Source organism: Corapipo altera, unplaced genomic scaffold (assembly GCF_003945725.1).
Source record: "Corapipo altera isolate COAL_440 unplaced genomic scaffold, ASM394572v1 24b, whole genome shotgun sequence".
NCBI classification, from domain to species: Eukaryota; Metazoa; Chordata; class Aves; order Passeriformes; family Pipridae; genus Corapipo; species Corapipo altera.
In genome coordinates this window covers 2,491,447-2,514,362 of record NW_020884888.1, presented here as the reverse complement: position 1 = coordinate 2,514,362, position 22,916 = coordinate 2,491,447, and the positions used below count along the sequence as shown (strand labels likewise).

Here is a 22,916-nt window from a genome sequence, read left to right as displayed (position 1 = left end):
TAAAAGGTATGCCTTAGGCTAATTTGTAAGTATATAAGTGATTACAGTAAGTTAAAATAATAGTGATTACATTAAGTTAAAAGAATAGTGATTACAGTAAGTTAAAAGAATATAGGCAGTCTGCCACAAGGAATAGCCATGATTCTTGTAGATAAAAGTCAATTAACTATCAAGTATTTTTGGTATTTTACTGATTATCCCTTAGACTTGCTTTTTCACTCTCTTTCCAAAGTCACAAGTAGCCACAGCTTAAAAAAAATGAAGCATGCATCTCAAAACATTCTACTTCTGATTTCCATGTATAAACACAATTCAAACTCAAATGAAATTTTCCAGTTGCTGTAGGTACAGGACATGACTTTCACAGAGTAAAACAGTGAATACGAATGGTCAGATATTTTCACAACATGAACCCAGAAGACAAACCAAGGCTTACTATACCACTGCCAACAGCAACTGAACAGATAAAACGTCCCCCACTTGCTCCACCACCAGCAGCTGTGCTCTCATATCCCTCAGTTTCACTTGTCTGTCTAGTTCTGCAGCAGCAGCACAAGCCACAGCATCCCAGACAGCAACACCAGACCAGTTCCTCTTGTTCAGCATTATCACCAACCCCATTAAATACAGGCAGCCAACAGCACTTGAGCAACATCAGTGCTGCAAACTGACACTGCTTGTCAGGGTGACTCCTCAGCAAAGGGAAGAGTCATCCAGAGAAGGTCAAGAGCACACATTTAATCCACCAAGTTGTTTTGAGTTGACATTATGCTACGACTGCACCAGGTTTTCAAAGGGCAGAGTCCATTAAAAGAGAATTTAGAAATTGGTGTTATGGTCAAATGAGTTTGATCGGGAATCAGAGGCTCCTTCACAATATTCATTGCATCATATTGGTGAAACTGTACAACTCTTATCACAATTATTTTACATACATACCAAGAACTCTAGAGCTTTTTGTTTCCGAACAGGATCATTCTGTGGAATTGTAGAATAGGGGAGAAAAATTAAAAGACTCAATACTATAATATTTGTTGCATCATCTTGTACAAAACAAGACATTTTGATCTTTTATCCAGCAACAAGTCAACACAAAGAAAAGACAGTAATTTTAGGTCACAGCCACAAACATGTAACCTTAGAGTTTCACTATCAGTTAGGTAGCAGCTACTACAAATACAGCTGCATTACTTTCAATACCAGGAAGAAGAACACATTTCATATCGAAGCCATATCCATATCTTTCCCAGGCTTTCTTCACTCAGGACCAAAATCATGTTTAAAAAAGTCAAGTGCTCAGCTGTATTTAGCACAGTACCTGACCAGCCTGAGGCCTGGCCTGCACAACCAGCCTCTGCCACGACGATAAAAATGAGGCAGTTCTCAGTGTTTGTGCCCAGTGCTGGTTAGGGCAGATATTTGAGAGATCATTTTGAGTTTCACCTTTGAGTTAGAAAAAACGATTGTAAACCTTTAGACATATCTTAAAATTTAAACCAAACCTTCAGAATAGAATACCTTTGATCTGAAGAGGGGCAAAACAGAGAAGGGGAGACTGCAGCTCAGGTTGAGAGACCTGGCCTGCAGACACTGGATCTGAGACTCTCAGTGACTCTGAACAGGATTTATGAGAGCTAAGGTGAATGTACAGTATTCACTTCCCCTCTGCTACGATGAACACAAAACCCTGGTCATTAGGTCAATTGCTTCTGCAACAATATTAATAAAAGAGTAAATCAAGTCAAAGAGTAAACATTTTTCAGAAAAATTAAAAGCAAGCATAAGGAAACTGCTACAACATAAGATACTTGCAGAGTTACTACCTCTACATACCTCATGCTTATAATCATCTTCCCACCTTAAAAGAAAGAAATTACAATATTAAAATGCATTCTAAAACTACTAAAAAAGTTAGTTTTACTCACAGCATCTAGAACCAAAATATTTCAGTTTCCAAATTTATATCACTTACCAGTACGGGATATCTAAGAAATAACAGTATTTTAAATATACCATAAAGGTCCTTATTCTGAATGACTCTCAAAGAGATCCAGTAGTTCTTCCATGAACTTCTTTACAGATCAGCTAAAGGAGATGACTAAAGTAATGGTGGGGTTTTTTTTGTCTTCCTATATGAACAGAAGTGCCTTTTATACAATTTACTCAGCCTATGGCATCCCAGATAGACTGGAAACAGCCTAAAATTTCAATTGCAATTTCTTTGTGAGTGCAATATTTCAAAAGCCATAGCTACTATTTCCGCACAGACAAAAAGGAACAATCTACAAAAGAGGAATAAGTACAGTGGAAAGACAATATAAAATATTTTCCCCATGTCATGATGTTTGTTATAGAAAAGTAGATGAAAAATCTCTTTTGATTCCCCTGTGGGGATAGTATTCTCACCTTGCTTTCTTCTTTGATGGGGCTAGAAAATGAAAAAGTATTATTAGCAACATCAAAGGGTTTCCACCATACTACTGCAACAGATGCATTACACACAGAGAACAGTTACTGGCCCTGATGTGGCTGCAGTTTCTTGAAAGAGCAGGATTCAGCAGCCTAAAACTAGACACATATTGCCATTTTAGGAATTACCAGGCATCCTTGATGAAAAGTCTATGGGAGGCTTGTGCCCTACCTAACTGGTTTGCAGGGTGCCCTACAAAACCTGTTCATGTTCAGGCAGCTGAATCCCACACAAGAAGTCTGTAAGGATTGAACTGAGGTGGGCATGCCTACTCCACGCAAACAGTGAAAAGGTTTGGCAATGTTTTTTTCTGTATATATACCAGGGAACCTGAAAGCTGCATATACATACAGTCTCCAACAAGAAGTTATGGGGATTAAGTGTTTAATCATGTCATCTCTATCAGTGTATAACATGAGGAAGGAGGGAAAGCTCAGTAAAACAAGTCAGTCTGAGATAGTAACTATGCTTCAGAGAATCAGCTACTGCACGGTACATAACTTATCACTTCTTAAGTATTTATCAGCACAGGTGTTCCAGGAAAAGCAACAGGACAAGTAATAATTCTCAGGACAAGTGACATCTTTGCTCCTACAATATGAGACTGAAAGACTTATGTTACCATTTTAACCACTTCATGTTAACATGGTAAACACATGCTGATGAGTTGCAACATGAAGTTGCACTGTCCCAAAGTTTTCTAAATGCCAGGAAAGAAAAGGACTACCACCACTTCAAAGAAAATATCCAGTAAATTAAGAATCATGGCAATGTAGGGTGGTAGGGATCTCTCACAAAATCATAAAAACATTTAGGTTGGAAGGGACCTCTGGAGGTCGCCTAGTCCAGTCTGAGAGGTAAAAGTACCACAGAGGTGGTAAGAAGAGAAACCAATTAACTGTAAGATGAGGACACTGACAATTAGATAAATTTTATTTGAATTATTCAATTTGTGCTGTCTTTCCAGTAAGCCTCCAAAATCTGCCCTGTTTGAAAAGAAGATGAGTGGAGACAAGGAGTACTACACTACTCCAGCTAATGACTGAAGTTCTGCCCACTCTGACAAGGACTAGCCTCAAGATCAGATCTGTATGGTTAGGCTTGAGTCCAGCTGAGTTTTACAAGTCTTCAAGAATGGTGGTTTTTCACCTGTTTGGTCAGGCACTTTCAGTGTGTAGTAACTTCCAGTTCCATTGTCTAGTCCAGCCTTCCACCTGAAGCAGGACTACTGCCAACATAAGATTCTAGTTTTGTATCACCAAGGCTTGAAAACCTGCAAGGATGAAGAGTTCACTACCTGTTGCTAACCTGTACTACCCTCCCTGAACTCAGTTTTTCTTAAGTTCAGCCTCTCAAGCTGCCATCTCTGGTCATCTCATTACATTGTCTGCAATTACCAACAACTTTGGCTTTGTCATCTTTGTAGCAGTCTACAAGCAGTTATCATTCCTTACCCTTCTCTTTCCCGTTCTGAACAAGCACAGCTCCCTCTAACCCTCACCCTAGGCACATGCTCTTGACCCCTGAAAAACTCCATAATCGTCTCCAATTTCTCCAGCTTCCCCTTGAACTAGAAGGAACAAAACTGGACACATTATTCCAAGTTTGGTCTTACCAGCACCAAATAATTGGGGAAAAGATTGTTCTCCAATATTCTGCCTGTGCTCAACTTGTAGTATCACAATATGAGATTTGCCTTGTGTGAAATAAAAGCGTTCTCTTGGCTCATATACAGCTTGGCATCCACTGTAACCCTCAAGTCTTTCTTAGCAAGACTGACCAGTCTATCACTTCCCATCCTGTATTGACTCACAGTTATCACTTCCCCACTGAAGATACAGACAGGCCTCTCCAAGCTCAACTTCACACTTTGAGTTACTGGTTACAGGAATTACCTTCATAAGTCAGTATTTTTAATCCAAAGCCCAAGACAAAATACGTATAACCTCTCCTCTTTAGGAAATAAAGAAATGCTGTAATTTTTCCTTTAAGAAAAGCAACAAGTCAATCACTTCAAGGTCTCTCATACATACATATGTGTCTACATATATATATAAGAATATATAATCTTATCTTAGTTTTGCATATGATCTGTGCAGCAGCCAAAATTTGGTGTTAATGTCCATTTTGTCACTTGCAAACTAGTACATGTCACCAAAAGGCCTGTCTTAATTATATCCTCAAACTCACTCTTCCTGTCAGAAAGGAGTTTTGAAATTTGCCAATATAATCTAGTCTAAAGACATACAGCTGCTAAACCAGTAAGCATGACTTTTTTCTAAATAACCAGAGTGTTTTTATTTCGGAATTCATTTGATGTTGACCTTACCACCTAACTAGAGCAGACCTTACTACTGAAGGACACAATGCTTTTGCAGCTAACTTCACTCTAGTCCATTTCTCTAGTTCTTCATATCCTGTAGGTCTGCGTGGGATCACCCTTTTTGATGTTCCAGATTGATATTTGAGCATGTCTTCTACTTCTACAGAAGTCCACTGACTTGACTGATGTCAATTTACCCTGAACCAAAAATTACTGAGCTAGATTACTGTGTCACATTCCCTCTTCTTCACAAGAGACACAAACAGAGCTCAAAATGATTCTCTGCCACCTTGTTTAGACCAACATCTCAGACCAACATTAAAAAGTACAATCCACAGAAGCCACTAATGATCAATCCGAAATTGATTCACACTGAAAAATTCTGTTGATCTATGCAACCTTCACCCATTTCAATCAAACCTGCCTTCCTTCTCTAGTATTAGTACTAGGGTCAAAAGGTAGCAAGGAAGTATTTCTTCAGGTTGGCTAAGGAACATTGTAAGTCTGGCAATTTCCTTCTTTCCTCATTTCAAATTCACAAAACCCAGAAAATCTCTGAAAACATTTAGTGCTATTACAAGTTGAATGTTTTAAATCAGTGAAACCCTTGAGTTCAACTACTAAGTCAAACTAGTCCAGATATCACTTACATCAATTCTATTATATTCTAGAAATTCATAGACTTACGTGAGGTACTTGGTCTTATGTAGCCTTCAATCTAGAAACAGAAAAAGTTTCATATTAGACTTTCTGATTAAAATTCTAAACAAGTATCTACTGCAACTGCCTTTAGGAAGGGAACAAGTACTTTTATTTATGCCAGCATAGTGTAGACCATAATTTCACAGATACAGAATCCCGTAAATATGAATGAAACTTGAGAGACAATTTGCTTACATTTGAGAAAATCCAAGTTGCAAAAATTAAAAATTATTGAAGTCAAGCAGTGAAATTTCTGAACCATGGAATTCAGACTGGACATTTTAAATTTAAAAAATCTAAAACCTTCAAAATAAACAACTTTTGCTTTCAGATGAATTTCAATATTGCTGTTCTTTTCCCCAGACTTTTTAGGGCAACTTTAAGTAAAGCCTTAGTTCAACTGAATACTACACTTCCTAGAAACACAAAGAAATTTAACAAGCTTTGTCTGCAGTACTTTTAAAATTTACTACATCAAACATAAACACATTGATAAAAGACATATTAACAAATACTTTACATTTACTTCCAATTACCTCATACATTTTTAACCCTTCGGTCTTCTCTAGTTCTCCTGCTATCCGTTTGAGAAATGAGACTTTGCATTCTTTTACATCTGTTGTCCTTCTTTTCATTTTGTCTGGAAATTCTTTAGACTGTTGAAAAAAACAGCTTGTAAAGGTCAATATCAAAATTCATCACAACATTAAAAAACTGACACGTCACCTTTTGGACAAGTTTCCAAAAGGCTGGTAAACATTGATTTGAGCATTATGAGTTAGTTTTTTCTCTGTAACACAACTAATTAAATTTTAGAGTTGCTTAAGTAGGCTTCAAAACAAACAATGGATACCATGCAAAGCTTGCTACCAAAAGGAAACATCCTCTATACTAAATCTAACAATGTTAAGGACATGCTGAGGAATAAGAAAGAACCACAACGTTCTAGGGACCTGATCCTGAAAACAATCCAAACACTTAGGAACAGACTTTTGAGCTGATACAGACAGGCATCTCTGGATTGAACTGCCTCAACAGCTCACACCATTATAGCTTTTCATGTTGATCTGACCCATGAAGAGTCAACTGTACAAGTATTAGCAATTTATCACATTTGTAGAGAAAAAAAGGGGGAGGAGTACCATAAAGAAATTTTTATCAAAATGCATCAAAAATAACTCACAATGTATGCTCTCCTGTGTTTATATCCACTAAGATGTTCTATCATGGGAGCCATCTCTGTATTAAGCTCACACAGCTTGCACTCATAACGCGGCTCTTTTCTTCCTTCAAATCTGATTTCAACCACATGTTCTAAACCTGTAAAAGCAGGAGTTATAAGTATCTATATTTTACTATATACTACTATAAACAAATGTATTCTCTTCAGTGTTGCTCATTAAAAGCCAAAATGAACATATAATATTATTCCATTTTCAGAATTTCAATACTCCCTCAGGATCAAATTAGTTAAATTTATCTCTTTCCAATGTCTTACTGAGAAAGGAAATACACCATCTGTGGCAGATTTGCAAGCCTACCAAAAGAAAATATTTCATGCACCTTTCTTCCTGCTTGGGATATTTTTTTCAAGAAACTAAAAAAGAGAATGAGAATAGAAATGCCACACAAATGTCTAGATTTAAAAACTGCATTTAAACTACTTAGTCGAGCATAATTTGGACAGTGTCTGAGTAGCACAATGCAGATGTAGGAAAGACATTAATCACTTTAAAAAATTGAGTCCTTCAAAATTTAAAAATCTAAAATCTTTTTTTAAAGTCTTAAAAGTGTAGAGTTTTTTTAATCTAAACACTTCCACATTTTACAAGAATGAAAATGGGAGTTTTCTTCATTTTCCTATAAATTACTGAGACTATCCCTTAGAAGTATTCATAAATCTCCAAGTTTCAGGCTTATTACCTAGCATGAAAAGTTTTACTCTGAACAGCTTAAACATAACAAATTTAAAAGCAGCTTAAAACAGCAGCTGTTCCCTTATGTCATAATTTCCAATGCTCTGTATTTGTGATGGCTTGACCCCAGTGAGCAGCCAAGAGCCACATAGCTGCTTGCTCACTCACATACACACCCTTCAGCAGGGTGGGGAGAAAACAGGAAGAACAAAAGCAAGAAAACCAGGGGTTGAGATTAAAGACAAATTAATAAGTGAAGAAAAGAGGGGTGAAAAAAAAAGAAGAAAAACACATGCAAAACCCCATTGCTCACTTCCCGACCGGCAGACCAATACCCAGTCACAGTCTCTGAATAGCCACCTTTGAAGTTAAACCTTGTTCCACCCTGCCCTCTCCTTCCCCCCTTTTTCTTTCTTTGTCTCAATTGAGATTACTGACAGAACATGCAGCACAGAATATCCTCTGTTCAAGTGTGGGCCAAGTGTCCTGGTTGTGACACCTCCCAGACTACTGCCCACCCCCAGTCTACCCAAGTGGTGAGGGATGGGGACACAGAGTAATGAGTCTTGACACAGTGCACTGCTCAGCAACAGAAAAAAATACACTGGCATGTCATCAAAACTGCTTCAGTCACAAATCCAAAACATACAGGCTGCTATGAAGAAATTCAACCCCATCTCTGATCTGCTACAGTATTATACTTCTAAATCTTAGTTCTGCAAATAAACTATCACCAAATGAACTGAAGGCGTTCTTGTAACCAAAGAGTTTTCTATTAAAAATGCTTCTAGTAATAAATTACTATGATTTTTAATATTAACACTTTATGTGGAGTAACAAAAAGACAATGCACTATACAGGGAAATTTTCAGCTAATATTAGGAAATTCGCTGCTTAGGTCTTCAAGAGGGAACATATTTCTCTAGGCTACCAGTACATACTTGGAACACTAAGGCCACTGAGAAGGGTTGCCTAATCTAGCACTTAGAAAAAAAGAAAGCCTTAAAATTAATCTCATTAGTTTGAGACAGACAGAAAAAATATCTTACTGAACAGGAACATTGGTATATCCGACCAAATAGAAAGCCATAAAGAACCATGACTGATGACGTGTCACTAGTGGCACTAGGTCCAGCTGGAGGCCAGTAGGTAGTGGTGCACCCTGGGGTCAATACTGGGTCTAGTCTTGTTACCCTCGCATACCCTCAGCAAGGCTGCTGATGACATATAACTGGGGGAGGTGGTTGATACACCAGAGGGTTGTGCTGCCATCCAGAGAGACCCTGGGTGGCTGCAGCTGGACTGACAGGAAGCTTAGGCTGGTCAACAGGGGCTAGTGCCAAGTCCTGCATCCAGGGAGGAACAGGCCCAGGCACCAGTACACGTCAGTTGGGGGCTGGCTTGCTGGACAGCAGATTGGCAGGAAAAGGTCTGGTGGACACTAAGTTGAAGATGAGCCAAGAAATGTTGATGGTATCCCTGAGATGGAAAAGGAGCAGTGTTGACAGCAGGCTCTGCTCAGCACCAGTAATGCCAATTCTGGAGTGCTATGTCAAGTTCTGGACTTCTCAGTAGAAGAGACATGGACATGTGAAGGACCATGAAAATGATGAAGGTAATAGAGCATCTCTCCTATGAGAAACAGTTGAAAGACCTGGAACTGCTCAGTCTGAAGAAGAGAAGGCTCAGAGGGAAGACTTGTCAGTGTGTATAAATATTTGAAGGGAAGGTGCAAAGAAGTGGGAGCCAAACTCCTTTTAGTGGTGCCCAGTGACAGGACAAGAGGCAATGGCACAACTGAAACACGTCTGAACATCAGGAAACACGCCTTGACTGCGAGGATGACCAAGCACTGGCACAGGTTTCCCTGAGGGACTGTAGAGTTTTTCACCTTGGAGATATTCAAAAGCCATCTAGACATGGTCCCAGGCAAACTCCTCTGGGACTTGACCAGAGGGTTAAGACCAGCAGAAGCCCCTTCCAACCTCAAAAATTCTGTGATCTGAGAAAAGGTTGTATACTTAGATGGCTCCTTCAGGAACAAGTTGTATTAAAACTTAAGGTGTATAAAAGAGGTGGCCTTCATAATATGCAGTGCAACGAGCTAACATTTAAAAGGTATGAGATAGATATTATCCTATAAGTTATTGAATATATTTCCAGAAAATGAAATAGTATCTAAAATGCCACCTTTTATTTCAAAAAGCCGTTTGGTCACAAATTCAAAGGCACACAATTTATGAAACAAAAAACTTACCAACTAGAGGTTCTTCTCTTTTGGGATCATTCATAAAATCCTTCAGGCAGGTTATGTACTTTGTAAGTCCTCTCTTCACTAAAGTAAAAAATACACACATAAAGAGACATTACACATTATACAGTTTGCACATAACGTCCATGATCTTAAAGGAGTTTCTAATGGAGACTTTAATGGGGACAAAATTTGCACTCTGAAATACATACGGAAACAGTAAGGCCTCAGTCCCCCAACAGAAAGACTCCAACACCCTGTCTTCCATAACAATTTTACACACAAGGATTTAATGTCTTCAAGAAAAGAACAAAATAAGCAAAACAGAACTTCTAACACCATCCAATTTACTGAGGAAAGATACAAGTTCGCATTCATAGCATGTACCAGACTGTGTCAGTTCTCATGAAAAAAAAGTAAAAAAAAAAAGAAAAAGAACAAAAATTTAAAAAAAAATAAAAGGCAAGCCAAGCCACCAGCCCCCTCCTCTCCTTAAAATCGTAATATACACACAGCATTCTGGGACTGCTTGGTTGGAGTCTGAAGTCCAAGAATCATATTGCTTTAAGTCTAACAAAGAACACAATCTTCACTAAAATAACAAATGCCTCTTGTGCTCTGGGCAGCCCAAAAGCAGCAAAAACACTGGTAGTATATTCCTAAGTCTGAACTAGCAGTGTTTCGATCAGGGCTGTATCTTGCTCCTGACTGAGTTTTAATAGCTTGGTTTTCACACTTCCTGGTCAACTCAGAGCACCAGCAGAGTTCAGCTAAATGTATCTGCTAGAAAAATCTCAGAGAGGCAGTAAGGGTATTCAAATGTTGGACATTATAAAGGAACATGATGAAGTGTTAAAATACCTATTCCTATTCTGAGAAAAAAATGTGCAGAAATAGAACTCATCTTCCTAATTAGATAAAACTGACCAATGAATTACACAAGAGTCATAAAGACTGCTTGTTTCTTCAAATCAGAGCAAGCACATAGAAATACCACAAGCACTGAACTGGTACTGTATTCTTTCCCACTAGGATGCCAGGTTACAGTCTAAAAAACACAAAAACCCCAAAACCTCACAGGGATAGGGAATTCCATATTTATTCCTAAATATTCATTCCATTAGGAATATGCCTGTGCTGCCATCAAGTCAAACTCCCAGGCTGCAAACAAAGAAAAATTTCACAAAGTTCCAGCATTAATTTAGATGGAAAACCTCTTGCAATTAGAAAAAACCTCCATGGGAATGCCTCCTGCCACAGCAACAGTGTGGCCCATTCCTACCAAAATTTCAGTCTTGTTAAAATCTTTCTATGTTGTTTTGGGGCTTTTTTGCCTGAGGTGACATGCAGCAGTAACATAGTGCGACAGAGTTGACATGCAACAAGTTGGTGCTACATAATTCATCTCCATAAACAAGATTCTTACAAACTTAAATGCATTATGCAGTTCTCATGCATTTGTGTGCCTGTGCAGCAGCTCAATGTGAGCTGGCTATTGCCAAGCTGACAGAGAAAGGCATGTGGTCTTCTGGACTTAATAAAGAAAGATCCACACAGAAAAAGGTTAAAGGTCTCTTCAAGGTCATTTTGTTTTTATTTCTTATCATACAACTAAATATTCCTGTCTTAGTATCATCTTAATAGCAAACAACTCATACTGTTCTTGGTTTATATGTTTCTGGTTTGTCAAACTTCCACTGTATCATTTGTGTACAGAAAGCGTGATGCAAATTTTTTTGTTGAAAACTTCAACAACCAATAAAAATTAGCTAAATGCAGTAAGATATCAGATAATCGTGAAGGCAGAAAGTATGTCTCAAGTTCAAAAGTCTTTCTGACAATACTAGTAACTTCATATTCTCCTAAGACCCTTTCTTAGGAAAGAAAATTAATCAGTGCACAAAGGAAAAGCAATAGTTCAAACGTTTGGCAGCTTGCACTGCTTCTTCCTAGACCACAATCATTCACCTGCTTTAGTCATCATTAAAACAAAACAATTGATTTCAAAGTTGCATCTGAAAAGGACATTAGCTCATTTATATTCAGCTACCTGGTCTCTGTGCTTCATACTTCATCGGAGTTTGGACTGGAGCTGCAGGACCTAGGATAACAATTTGACAGTCAGACAACTACTTCTCATTTGCTTTTATTAAGTACCTAGTGGGTCATCCAAACATGTTACAGAATAGAACAGTTATCTTCATTTTAAGGTTTAATATAGGCTCAGTATTCCATCTTGATGCAGTTTTCTTCTGTAACTTCACCGCTCTCAGAAAAAGTCTCTCATTCCACTCCCCTCCCCCATCAACACAATATACCAAACGTGAATTTCACAGAAGCCCAGAATATTAAATTCTTACTTGATTTTTAAATGCTTTTCATACTGGCTACTTATTTTAATTATTTTAACTATTCAGTATCATGCATGACAATCAATCTATGTTACAGGTACTCAACATAAAACTTCCGGTCTAAACATTTAGAGCCTAAAGACAGTCTCAGACACAATCAATGTCATCATTAAATTGCATCTTCTTTTACATAGGGCTCTGTATATATTCTTAATCACTCAGAGCTTAAGAATGAATTTTCAGATGTATTTTATAAAGGTACTTCTCCTCCCTTGCCCCACTCCCCCTCAAATCCATAGACACAGACAAACGACCAGGCATTAATGATGTTGTCGGTATTTCTCTAAGTCACAGCATTCAAGTTTAAAACAAGGCGACACACTAATACTCATTTACTGGAAAAAGTGGAAGTTTGAGTTAAATTACACAGTTGCATATGTAATTACTATTGAAATGAAGTTTTCTGTACTCATGGCAAACACAACGTGTTGTATACATCAATTTTTTTCCTCTTTCTGCACAAGACAAGCACTTAAGAGATAGGTATCAAAGCTGCAAATCAAATCAAATCATGGTTGTAAACATGTTGCAAATAACTCTGCAACATTAACATAAGGGAGGGGTCTGGGAAAGCATATCTCCCTTGATTCCTGATAATAAATTATGCATTTTTTTCAGTTAAATGCTTCAAAATTTCTGGTAGCAAGAACAAAAGAAGATCTCCAGGTACTCTGCAAGCACAGCAATTCAGAGTTGTTCCGCTAGTGTCTGAAGCTCAATTCAGATTCCAGGTCCAGCATCTGCAGACTGACAACATGGCCAAACACTAAATGACACAAATAAGCGCCTGTGAAACAAGATTTTTAGTGCTTTATTTTGATTTTACTTCTAGGGGAAACTGCATTTACAGAGAATTGCACCAGAAGCAGTTCACAGTGCAGTCTGCCTTAACATGGTTACAGTTTACAAACACGGTCAAGCTGAAAATCAAGTTCTAGCTGCTACTATCACCAAAAGTAGCTGTTGGGGGGGGGTTGTGAGGTTTTTTTCTCCTTATTAAAAAAAAGGCAGTTAGTAAATATCACTGCTCCTGGAAAAAATTTAACAAAGCAATTATGATCTTAAAGACTCTCCCATTCAGCAACAGTGGGTTTCCAGGCTAACATTTAACTCAGGCTTACTAGCCACATGGTTTTGTAATATTGCTAATAAGGTAAATTATATTTCTTGAGCACCCCAAACCCAAAACACAGTGTTTTCCCTAAAGCATATCAGACTGATCAATGAGCTGAAAATCAGCTGGATTGCCAGGCTCAAAGGGAAACGATCAACAGCGCAGCCTCTTGGTGCTCAGTAAGCAGCAGAGTGCACAGAACACTCTCAGCAAATTCACAGACAATAGTAACCTACAGGCAACAACCGATGTCAAAGCTTCAATAAAGCAGGACCCTGGGAACATTAAGGCAAACCCCATACTGAGATGCAGCACAAGCTGCTTACTTCAAAATACCTTATCCTCCATTATTTGGGACTTGCAAGGCTGGCTAGCACCATCCTTGTTCAGTCCAAGTGGGAAGTGGAGAAAGAAGCAGGGTACAGTAAAATGGCCACCAAGGCAAACAACCGAGAGCAAATAATTTATGAGAACAGTTTTGGGAGCTGGACTTGTTTAGTCTGGTAAAGTGGAGACTAAGAGGACACATAACAGCATGGACATATCAACAGCAGTTACAAAGATTTCCAACCCTGTGTGGATGTGACAAAAGTATTAACAAGTAGCAGCCAGAAATAGTTGCTTCAGAGGCAAAGATCAGATGTTAGGATAAAACTCCTCTTTAAGACAGAAGAGTAACTATGGACTGATCAAACACAGGTTACTGACCCTCTGCCTGAGGAGATGTTCAAGAATTCAGCAAGCAAGGGATGATCCAGCACTGGCAGTAGTCCTGCTTCAATCAGGAAGTTAGGAAATCTTATCAGTATCAGGAAATCCCTTTCAGCTAATGATTTTATTTAGTAAGGGCTATTTTCCAGTTACTAGTTACCTACAAGAATGAACAAAAAAACCCCTTTCCTTTCAATATTCAATTACAGAGTGCTGAACATATAAAAGGTGGAGAACAAAGAAACATCTGTAAGTGTATTTGTAATACACACACATTCCTAACGCCAGAAATATAACAGCCATGTTTCAAACTTAAGGGTAGTATCAGACATTGTCAATTCAGCTACTCAACAGCAAAGAGGTACTGGGCTCAGCACTGCAGATTCCCTTTTGAATACAAGAGGGGAAGTGCACAAGGACACCAGATTCCATTGTATAGAGAAACTCCCCAAGAGAGAGGTGGGTAAGGGTGTTGAAGCAGTATTCAATCTTATACTTCTATTATTATGGCTTCTGAAACATCTCCCCTTCTAGTCTTCAAGTCAGAAAAGAACTTCCAGGTTGGGGTTTTTTTGAAAACATTGCAGTAGTTATACATCCCAAAACCTCATGCATGGTTACCAATGTTTAACAAACACTGAGCACGGAGGGACATGTTAAAATAAATAAATTTCTAATAACAAAGCTGAAATGCTGATTAGTATACTGATAAGGTTGCAACTACTGAACACATGATGTCTGTACTTTCACTGGAGAAAGAATTTGCCGTCAGTGCTGTTAAATAACTGCAGCTTATCTTCAGACTGGATTCCTCCCCTTGACTCCATGTCAACCACCACAGTGAAGCCTTCTTTACTCATGGTCCTATGTAGAGGTTTTAAGTTGAAAGATGCAGATGCAGATTAGCAGATCTAATAACTAAGCACCTAACAACATTCCTTATTACACTTTCGTATTGTTGTAAGAGCAGCAGTGCAAGCTAACTCTGCACCTTACTGTAACGCGAGAAAGATTGCACAGGCTGTGTGAAAAAGAAATTCATTAATCCACTTCCCTTGCCAAATTAATTTCACCAATAAAGCTAGGCAGCCTAGAAATAGCTTTAATAGGGCTCATACCCTATACTATGCCTTCTGCCTGAGCTGACTCATAGTAGTAAACCACTGGATTTTGCTATTGCCCAGCAAACATTTGCCTAACACGTATGTTGGCATCTCCCCATCATTTAATGCCTCTTGCTCAAAGCAAAAAGTTTTCCAAACCTCTCTATTTTGGCCAAGAGGTCCCAGGAAAAAAAGCAACGTTTGATCTCCTCCCCTCCTTATCCCTGAATACATGTGCAACTGCCTCAAAACAAGCTGAAAGAAGTATTTCATCTGTCCAATTATATCACTGTGTACATGACTAAAATTCATATACTCAGCTGAGTTTTGATTTAACTCTCTTACTAAAGTCTTAGAACTTCAGCATCTTCCATTCCCCTATCTTCCATTAAAGTGCTCTCTTCTGAACTGTTGAAGAGCAGGCAAAAAAACCCAAAAAAACCCAAACCAAAACAACTAAAAACTGCCCCAGACATCCAATTCTGTCATTATAACAAAAATGACTTGTTGATAGTTTTGCCATGTGTAAATTCAGAAGGTATGCAGATGACTTTCTTACAGAAAGCAGTACTCCTCCAAAAACAAACATCTGGAAACACAGGTATTTCCTCACTTAAGTGACTTCAAAGCCAACATGATTGTACAGTAAAACAGGTTACATGCACTCACCACAGTTACTTTTGATGAGTTCAGAAAGGATGACATGTCCCATTGGGAAACACTCAGAATCTAAGTCATTTGTCTTTTTAAATTTTTAAATTTTGGGTTACAAATGATAACAGCATTGGAAGTGTTCTCCCTACTAACAAAGGAACTTCTTTTAATTCTGCAGCAAGGAAGAAAATGCAGATGTTGGTGTAAAACATTCTAAATATGTCAAACGTCATCCTCCAAAGCACCTGTTCTTCTTTAGACATTTAGTGGACATTTCAGATACTTGTCAGGTTTTGTCCCAAGTGATTTCCAAGAAAACTCATCCTTCACTTTCACAAAATCCATACATTTTTTTTCCTGGCTCTTTGAACGTGCTTTCACATTTCACTCTCACTGGAATATTTGATAAAATGAACATTAGAACAAGATTGCAGATCCAGCAGCAATAACAGGAGTATCTCATTAATTTATATCCTGAAATAATACTGGATTTATACTTTACACATGGTATCTAATTTAAGAATATCCATACTTTCTGTGTTCATTCACAAAACTTTACTACTGAATTCCACAAATGCAGTAAAATTTTTGTTCATGCTCTACTACAGAAATCTGCAAACTGTAGAAAAAGACACCAGTTACTTAAAATGAAAAAATAAAGGCCAAACAAATTCGTAATTTATTCTTTTATCTCAGTGACAGAGCACAATGAATTTCCTGGATCTGCTGGATCTTGAGGGAGAATTATTTCTATAACTGGTAATATATCCAGGGGAGAGTTTCAAGAAGTTCTGTATAACTGACTGTATAATTCTGCATTGCAGTTCCCAAAATTAAATCTGAATTGCCATCACTGAAAAACTTACTCAGGTGAAAAGCTTTTCCGCTTGTAATGACACCCAAACCATCACAACTAAAACATACAAACAGATTTCATAAGGCCAAATTGTGGTCTCTTTTGGACAAATAAACCCTACCAGTGGCTTGTGAATCAGCCTCCCACATCTTGTTCTTCAGCGAAGCAAAATGAAGTACTGGTAGAGTAGGATAAAGGAGACATCAATAGTATGAATAATTGTTTTGTACTAGAAGTAAAAGTTTCTGATTGCTTCAAAATGATTGCTGAGGCAGAGATCTTTCTGGATAAAAGCACATCTTGTAATGCTTCTGACATGTGGCACCCTGTGATGCTGGGACTCCTCCAGAAGTTAGAACTAACTTGTTTACCAAAGGTTCACACCTAGATTCTTCGCTTTAATAATCAGATATTTTAATTTCTCTCTTCTTGTTCTATAAGATACATCACAGTTAAAAGATTCCAAGTAATGACATTTCCAAAGATACAGTGTTTGTAGTGTGCACACATTCTTAACCCAAATTCTCCACGGGACACTGAGCTTGTAGTACACACACGATTGTTTTCTAAAGATGCAGGTCTTTGCAACAGGCTCCTGCGTTCCACCATTCTTTTCATAGTTTTGCTGCCACACCTTCTGTCACCTTATTCCAGTCTCACTTTCTGTCCCATGCATCCTTTACATTACTCCTCCAAAACAGGATTTTATGATCTTGAAGAAGGAACCTCTTCAGTTAGTATTACTTTTAATGATCATTTTTCACAAGAAATTCAAAGAAATCTGTAGAAAGTGCCTTTAACTAAAAAGCCTTGCCCATAGACACACGGATATGTTCTTGTTGCTGAGGTACAAACACAATTTTGGAGTGTTTTAATCCACTGGATTTTGAGAAGATCTATAAGTTTTCACAACTTATTCTAATTCTTTCAAGGAGCTCCATTATCAGTATTTCTAGAAAGAGAAGATCTGCAGATGGCAGTCATGTCTGCTGAGGCAAAATCTCATAATTGTTCACGTACTTGAATGACATGTCTTGCACTAATTCTCTTATCAACACAAAGCCATGAGAGCAGATAATGAAGTCCAGTTTCTTAGAAGGTTGCCTCTGACCAGCGCTTTTATAAATCTCTCGCGTGTGTTGATTCTTCAGGGTCCAGCAAGTGGTGAGCTCAGCCTGCAGCACTTCCCTCAGTACAGAACTGACACCATCACTCTCCTCTGTGCAGATGTGTATTTTCAGGCATGCTTGATCAACTTGGTTCAAAAAGACTGCGAGGTTCAAAAGATACTGGGGAACAGATGACAAAGCCGGAACGTAAGCCTTGTTTCTTGGGACAACAGGCTAAGAAGATAAAGTAGAAGTGAAAGGCTTATTTCTTGTGATGACTGACCGTATAACCATTTTGGGTTTTAATCATCTCATTGGTCTGTATCAGTATTCCCATATCTGCCTATGTACTCTGCTTCCCGTAAATCATCGTAAGTACCTTTACAACAGGATTTTCATTTCCACTGTGAGCTAGTTATATCCCACATTTTCAACTTTTCACCACAACTTTTATTTTCATTCACATACGACAGTCTGGATTCACATTCTCAGTTTCTGGGGGAAAAGACACCCCAACAACTGAATTCACCTTGAATACATCTTTGCTACTCCAAGTCCACTACAATAATGAGAGGCAGAACATTCCTGTGATGCAGCCAAGCAATTTCAGCACTGGTAGAGCTGCATCTGCAACGGTGCTGTGTTAGACTGCTGATTTAGCTTCTTAGCATACTGCCTGAAGCTTAGCAGTGAGTGCGTAAAGCTGACAGAGAAGCGGGAGGTGGTTTAGCCTGGGAAGGTGAGAAACGAAAATACTGACTACACATCCCTCCACTATGCAGATATACAAACATTTACATGTGGAAAGGCATAATTAAGGTTTTGTGCTCTAAAATAATTCTTTGCTCCACAGTTTACTAGATAGAAATCTCAGAAGAATGTTCAGCATATAAACAGAACCACAGTTATAGACACATGAATCTGGCAAATGCAAATACCTGAACTACTAAAACAGCAACAACCATTAAAATTCCCAAGCAATATCTGTCCTAGAAGGCTGGAAAGAAAAAAGTGTTATACTTACAACAGACAGTCTTGGATCTCAGGGCTTTCTCTTTCTTTAATTATGAAGACGTAAGTCATCCCAAAATAAAATAAGAAAAAGAAATTAATGTGTTGCACCATTTGAAAGAAAAACCCTGTACTTCCTGAGAAGCCTTCGCAGACCAATCACATTACAGGCCAAAGTTTCCATTGTCATATAGGAAAAATTAGAGCCTTTATGATTTTCTGCAAAAGCTGGAAGTACTGACAAAAGTGTACTTACAGTTAACACAAGTTTAATTTCAAGAAAGCCTTGTTACTTAATTAAGTTTTAAGAGATGATTATGGATTGAAACACAACATCTCAAAGATGCCAGGAAAACCTTGAGTTCTGCATGACTGCAGCTCCTAAGCTTTCAAAAGTTGTAGTTCCCACTAAAAAAAAAAAAAGAAAGAAAGAAAACCTCTCCACAAAAGGGAAAACAAACTAACTAAAAGCAGCTCCTCCACCACTTTGAGTAGATTTGGCTAAACCTTAAGGCTAGCCAAATCTCATGAAAGATCATTCATATAATGAAGAACAGGAAAAGTGGCTTTTATCAGCTGAATCCAGAACAGACCACTTTCTGGCAGAATCTAAGGGAAAGAAGAACTTAAAATTTCCATTTCAGAACATGGCTAAAACAATCCTGACTCATTTTGAGAACTTTTTGGCAAATAAACACAAACTTGACATTTACAAGAAACAATATGTATGATCGTTCCACTCGTAAAGTATGTCTCTGTCCAGAGCAGTCCATGGAGTTAAGTGCTATATTTTCAGAATTCAGTGGCATGGAAGAGATAATGCACATGGATGTCACAATTCAATGGGAAGCAAGACTGACGTAGCAGTTAATTGTTTGAGAAGCCAAAAAGTTGTCCTTCCATGGCAATTAGGAAGTTACCTAAGTCCCAATATTGCCACAGATAGTGGATGGTTTTGTATAAGCTCAGAAGGATTTCGTAAACTTAGAATACAGACACAACCTCCCTTGCAGTTATGCTGCTCCAAGTTTTTGTTACTTGCCATTCTGCAGTTTTACAACAAACAGCTGCTAATACCAAGTTTTTCAGACAAGTGCAGAAAACATTAGCAACTGTGAGCTGCTGCTCAAAAAGAATTTCCTTCTGACCCTTTTCAGACAATCAGCTTTGACTGCACTTTGGTTACTGCTAATATCAGAAATGGAGTTTCACCGCTGAAGCTAAGGGGTCCATTTTACTTGTGATCCCTTCTACATCAGGAATTAAGATTCTCACACATTAGGTAAGCAACTTATTCTCTGTCCTGGGTCAAGTGTTGCAACAGTTGTTTTTGAGCTGAGACTATGAAAAGTTAGAGTAACTTTTAACAAAGTGTCTAACTTTGAGAAGCCAAAACTCAAAAACTACTGTTTTTAAGGGTTAAAACCTCCCACGTACACTGGGTTAATGTAGTTTTGTAGATACCTCAATACCTGTAAGAGGTATTGCATAAAGTAGTTTTCCACACAATTCAAGTTCACCAGTCATCTAACAGAACAGTTTCATGTGCATAGTTAAGTATTACATAAATATAATTTAGTTGTTTTTAAACATATACACTTCTGAAATACATCTGCTAGATGTCAGCAGCAAGTTTTGGTTGGTTGGTTGGTTTTCTGTATGGTTTGTTTATTTGTTTTTCTCAAAAGAAAAGCTTCACAATTTAAGTCTCTCTGGATCATAAAGATAGGCTGCAGAACACTATGTGCTTTTTGAGACCAAACATAAACAATGCAACAGCCAGGTAATTTTCCTCTAACTGAAACATAGCTATGTTAGCACTCCAAGTATCAACACAAAAATGCCCGACTGAAATGCTTTTCCAGCATGGTTGATTTTAATGCCATAAGAAAGGGTAGAAAAGTTGCCTGTACATCAGGTATTTTCAGCCACAGGTTCTGATGCACAACAACCAAGGGTAAGAGGCAGAAGAAATTAGAACACTGAAATAGTGAAGACAGAGATTAACAGCTCTTGTTTCTAATGAGCTTGCAGAGTCTTGAATGCAGATTTTTCTCCTTTTGGGACATGGTAGGCATTTCTACCTATCTAACTTCAGATATGAAGGGAGGGCAAGGAACCTTGAATCTTTGACAGAACCAGAAACAATCTTCATCTGTGTTCCAAATACAGTTCACGGAAGAGGCAACGCTTCTGCTGGTGCCATACCTGCAAAGGGCCATTCAAAAGACATGCAAAAAAAGACATTCCACTCCAGGATTTCCCTTCCAGCAAACTGAGCAATAAAGCTAATGCATATTTACAAAACTAGATTAAAATATATCACATACCACCACATCTCAGGTATATGCAGGTATATTTTATTCCCTCAAAAGGCCTAGACTTTTACTCGGTTGTCCAAAAAAAAAAAAAAAAAAAAAAAAAAAAGGCCAACCAAACTCACCTTTCATGCAGTATATCCCCCATTGCTCTCATAGGCTTGGTTCAATGAAAAGCATTAGTAAGCTTAGTTGTTTTCTAAATATTTTACCATAATGGCTAGAAGTAACATTCAACTGTTTTTCAAAGTATATAACACAAGCCAATTCCAGCTTCCAGAGCCAAGAATTATACACACGTGTATGAATGATATTTTGGCTAAGTCACTTTCCATAGCTCCCTGTAACACCTGTTCAGCAACAAACCCACAAAACCCACCAATATGCAACTATACAGAGGTCACATGGCACTCAGTGCACAAAATACACAGTCTTGTACTGTGATCACCTCAGCCCCTCAATGAGCCCCTTGGCCTCATGAACTATCAGCAATAGAAAAAAATTAGATGTGTATTCTTAATACTCAAGCTCCAGTTGAAGGATATGGTAACCATCACAGTCATGAACACTGAAGTCAGTGAGGAATACAAACTCTCGGCATAACAAAGAATCAACTCTCAGGGACAGAAACTAAATGAACTCTAAAGAGTAGAATTAAAATAAGATGTAGAATTAAAATCTTAGCTAATATTCTGTAAATTAAGCATTCAAAGAAAGTCATTGTGCTGACTAGTGATTTGCTTGATATATTTTTAAATTACTTCTATTTGCAGTATGTCACCCAGCCTATTTATACCCCCTGAAATGAATCACACATCAACCCAAAGGGTTACAAAGCACTGAGTCTGCAAATATACAAATGCAAATACAAATGAAACAACTCAGGAGTCACTTTCTTGTAAGAATGTACACTCGGATTAACACACCGAATTATTTGCCTCCAACATAGAGGAATTTGATGAGGCTTTAGGTATAGGCTTAATTTCTTTTAGTTGGGGAAGTGACAAAATATTCTGGATAAAACTTCCATCTAAATTAAAAAATCTCAGCAGTCTGCCTAAGTAACCAGGAAGAGGCAGGTACATTTACGTTTTGACCTCCAGCAGTAAATTATTTAGGCACTGTCAGTTTAAACAGCCAGACTGAGTCAGTACAGGAAAAATATCCTAACGATCTCCAACTCATCCAAACCAATCTTTCTGGAGTCCAAGGAGTACAGCACACTGCAATCAGACTTCCTCAATAGAATTAAGAATTTGACTTAATTATTTCCTTATCCATAGGTCACTATTACAATTCTGCCTAGTTTTATGGAAGCAATGTATTCAGTACAATTTACCTAAGAAGTATTCTTACATGTTTGCAAAGTGACCTCCTCTAAAGAAATTATGCATTCTAATGTTAATGCTTAGGAGTCAGTGGTACTGATACTTAGGAGAACAAAGGATCAACATATAGAGATGAAAAAAAGGTATGCAGAAATAACTTAGGTACCTATTCAAAGTCAAAAAAAAAAAAAAAAAAGAGAGATGGAATAGCCATGTACACAAAGTCAACAGAAGTATTACTACAAATGTGTCAGACAGCCAACCTTTACTACCACAGCTACTCAAAATAACACATTTTACTTTGAATAGCTATGGAAATGTAGGCCAATGAAATGAGAATCATTTCACAATGTAGATCACGATTACATTTGTTTCTTGACATTTTCCCAGTGACTGTCCTTTTGATGGAGTCCTTTTTCTTGTATTTTTGTAACACCTTCTGGTGGAGGGCAAGCACAAAGCACCTTTAACGATGCTATTTTAAAAACGAATAGGTAACTGATAGGAAAAAAAGTAATTTGACTAAAGTAATAAAAAATGGCTGGGGGGTTGGCCAGGCCAGTATTGTGATTTAGGTAAAGAACTACTATCTTCTCTTCATTTTGTTAAGTTGTCATAGACCATCCCATGGTATTAGTT

At 37.9% G+C, this 22,916-nt stretch overlaps 1 protein-coding gene across 3 annotated transcripts in view; it reads right to left on the bottom strand.

The window, feature by feature from the left end:
• The window catches only part of LOC113947493, a 30,491-nt gene that overhangs the window by 4,705 nt on the left and 2,870 nt on the right, over positions 1-22,916 (bottom strand). For 2 of the 3 annotated variants that reach the window (XM_027644086.1, XM_027644087.1), the window contains exons 3-11: positions 18,645-18,678; positions 11,713-11,763; positions 9,669-9,746; positions 6,679-6,815; positions 6,032-6,151; positions 5,481-5,511; positions 2,407-2,428; positions 1,834-1,858; positions 940-978 (exon numbers count right to left, since the gene is read on the bottom strand). In XM_027644086.1, the coding sequence (XP_027499887.1) occupies positions 940-978; positions 1,834-1,858; positions 2,407-2,428; positions 5,481-5,511; positions 6,032-6,151; positions 6,679-6,815; positions 9,669-9,746; positions 11,713-11,763; positions 18,645-18,678 (537 nt within the window). The remainder of the gene's footprint in view (positions 1-939; positions 979-1,833; positions 1,859-2,406; positions 2,429-5,480; positions 5,512-6,031; positions 6,152-6,678; positions 6,816-9,668; positions 9,747-11,712; positions 11,764-18,644; positions 18,679-22,916) is intronic. The other variant, XM_027644088.1, reaches the window with a different exon arrangement.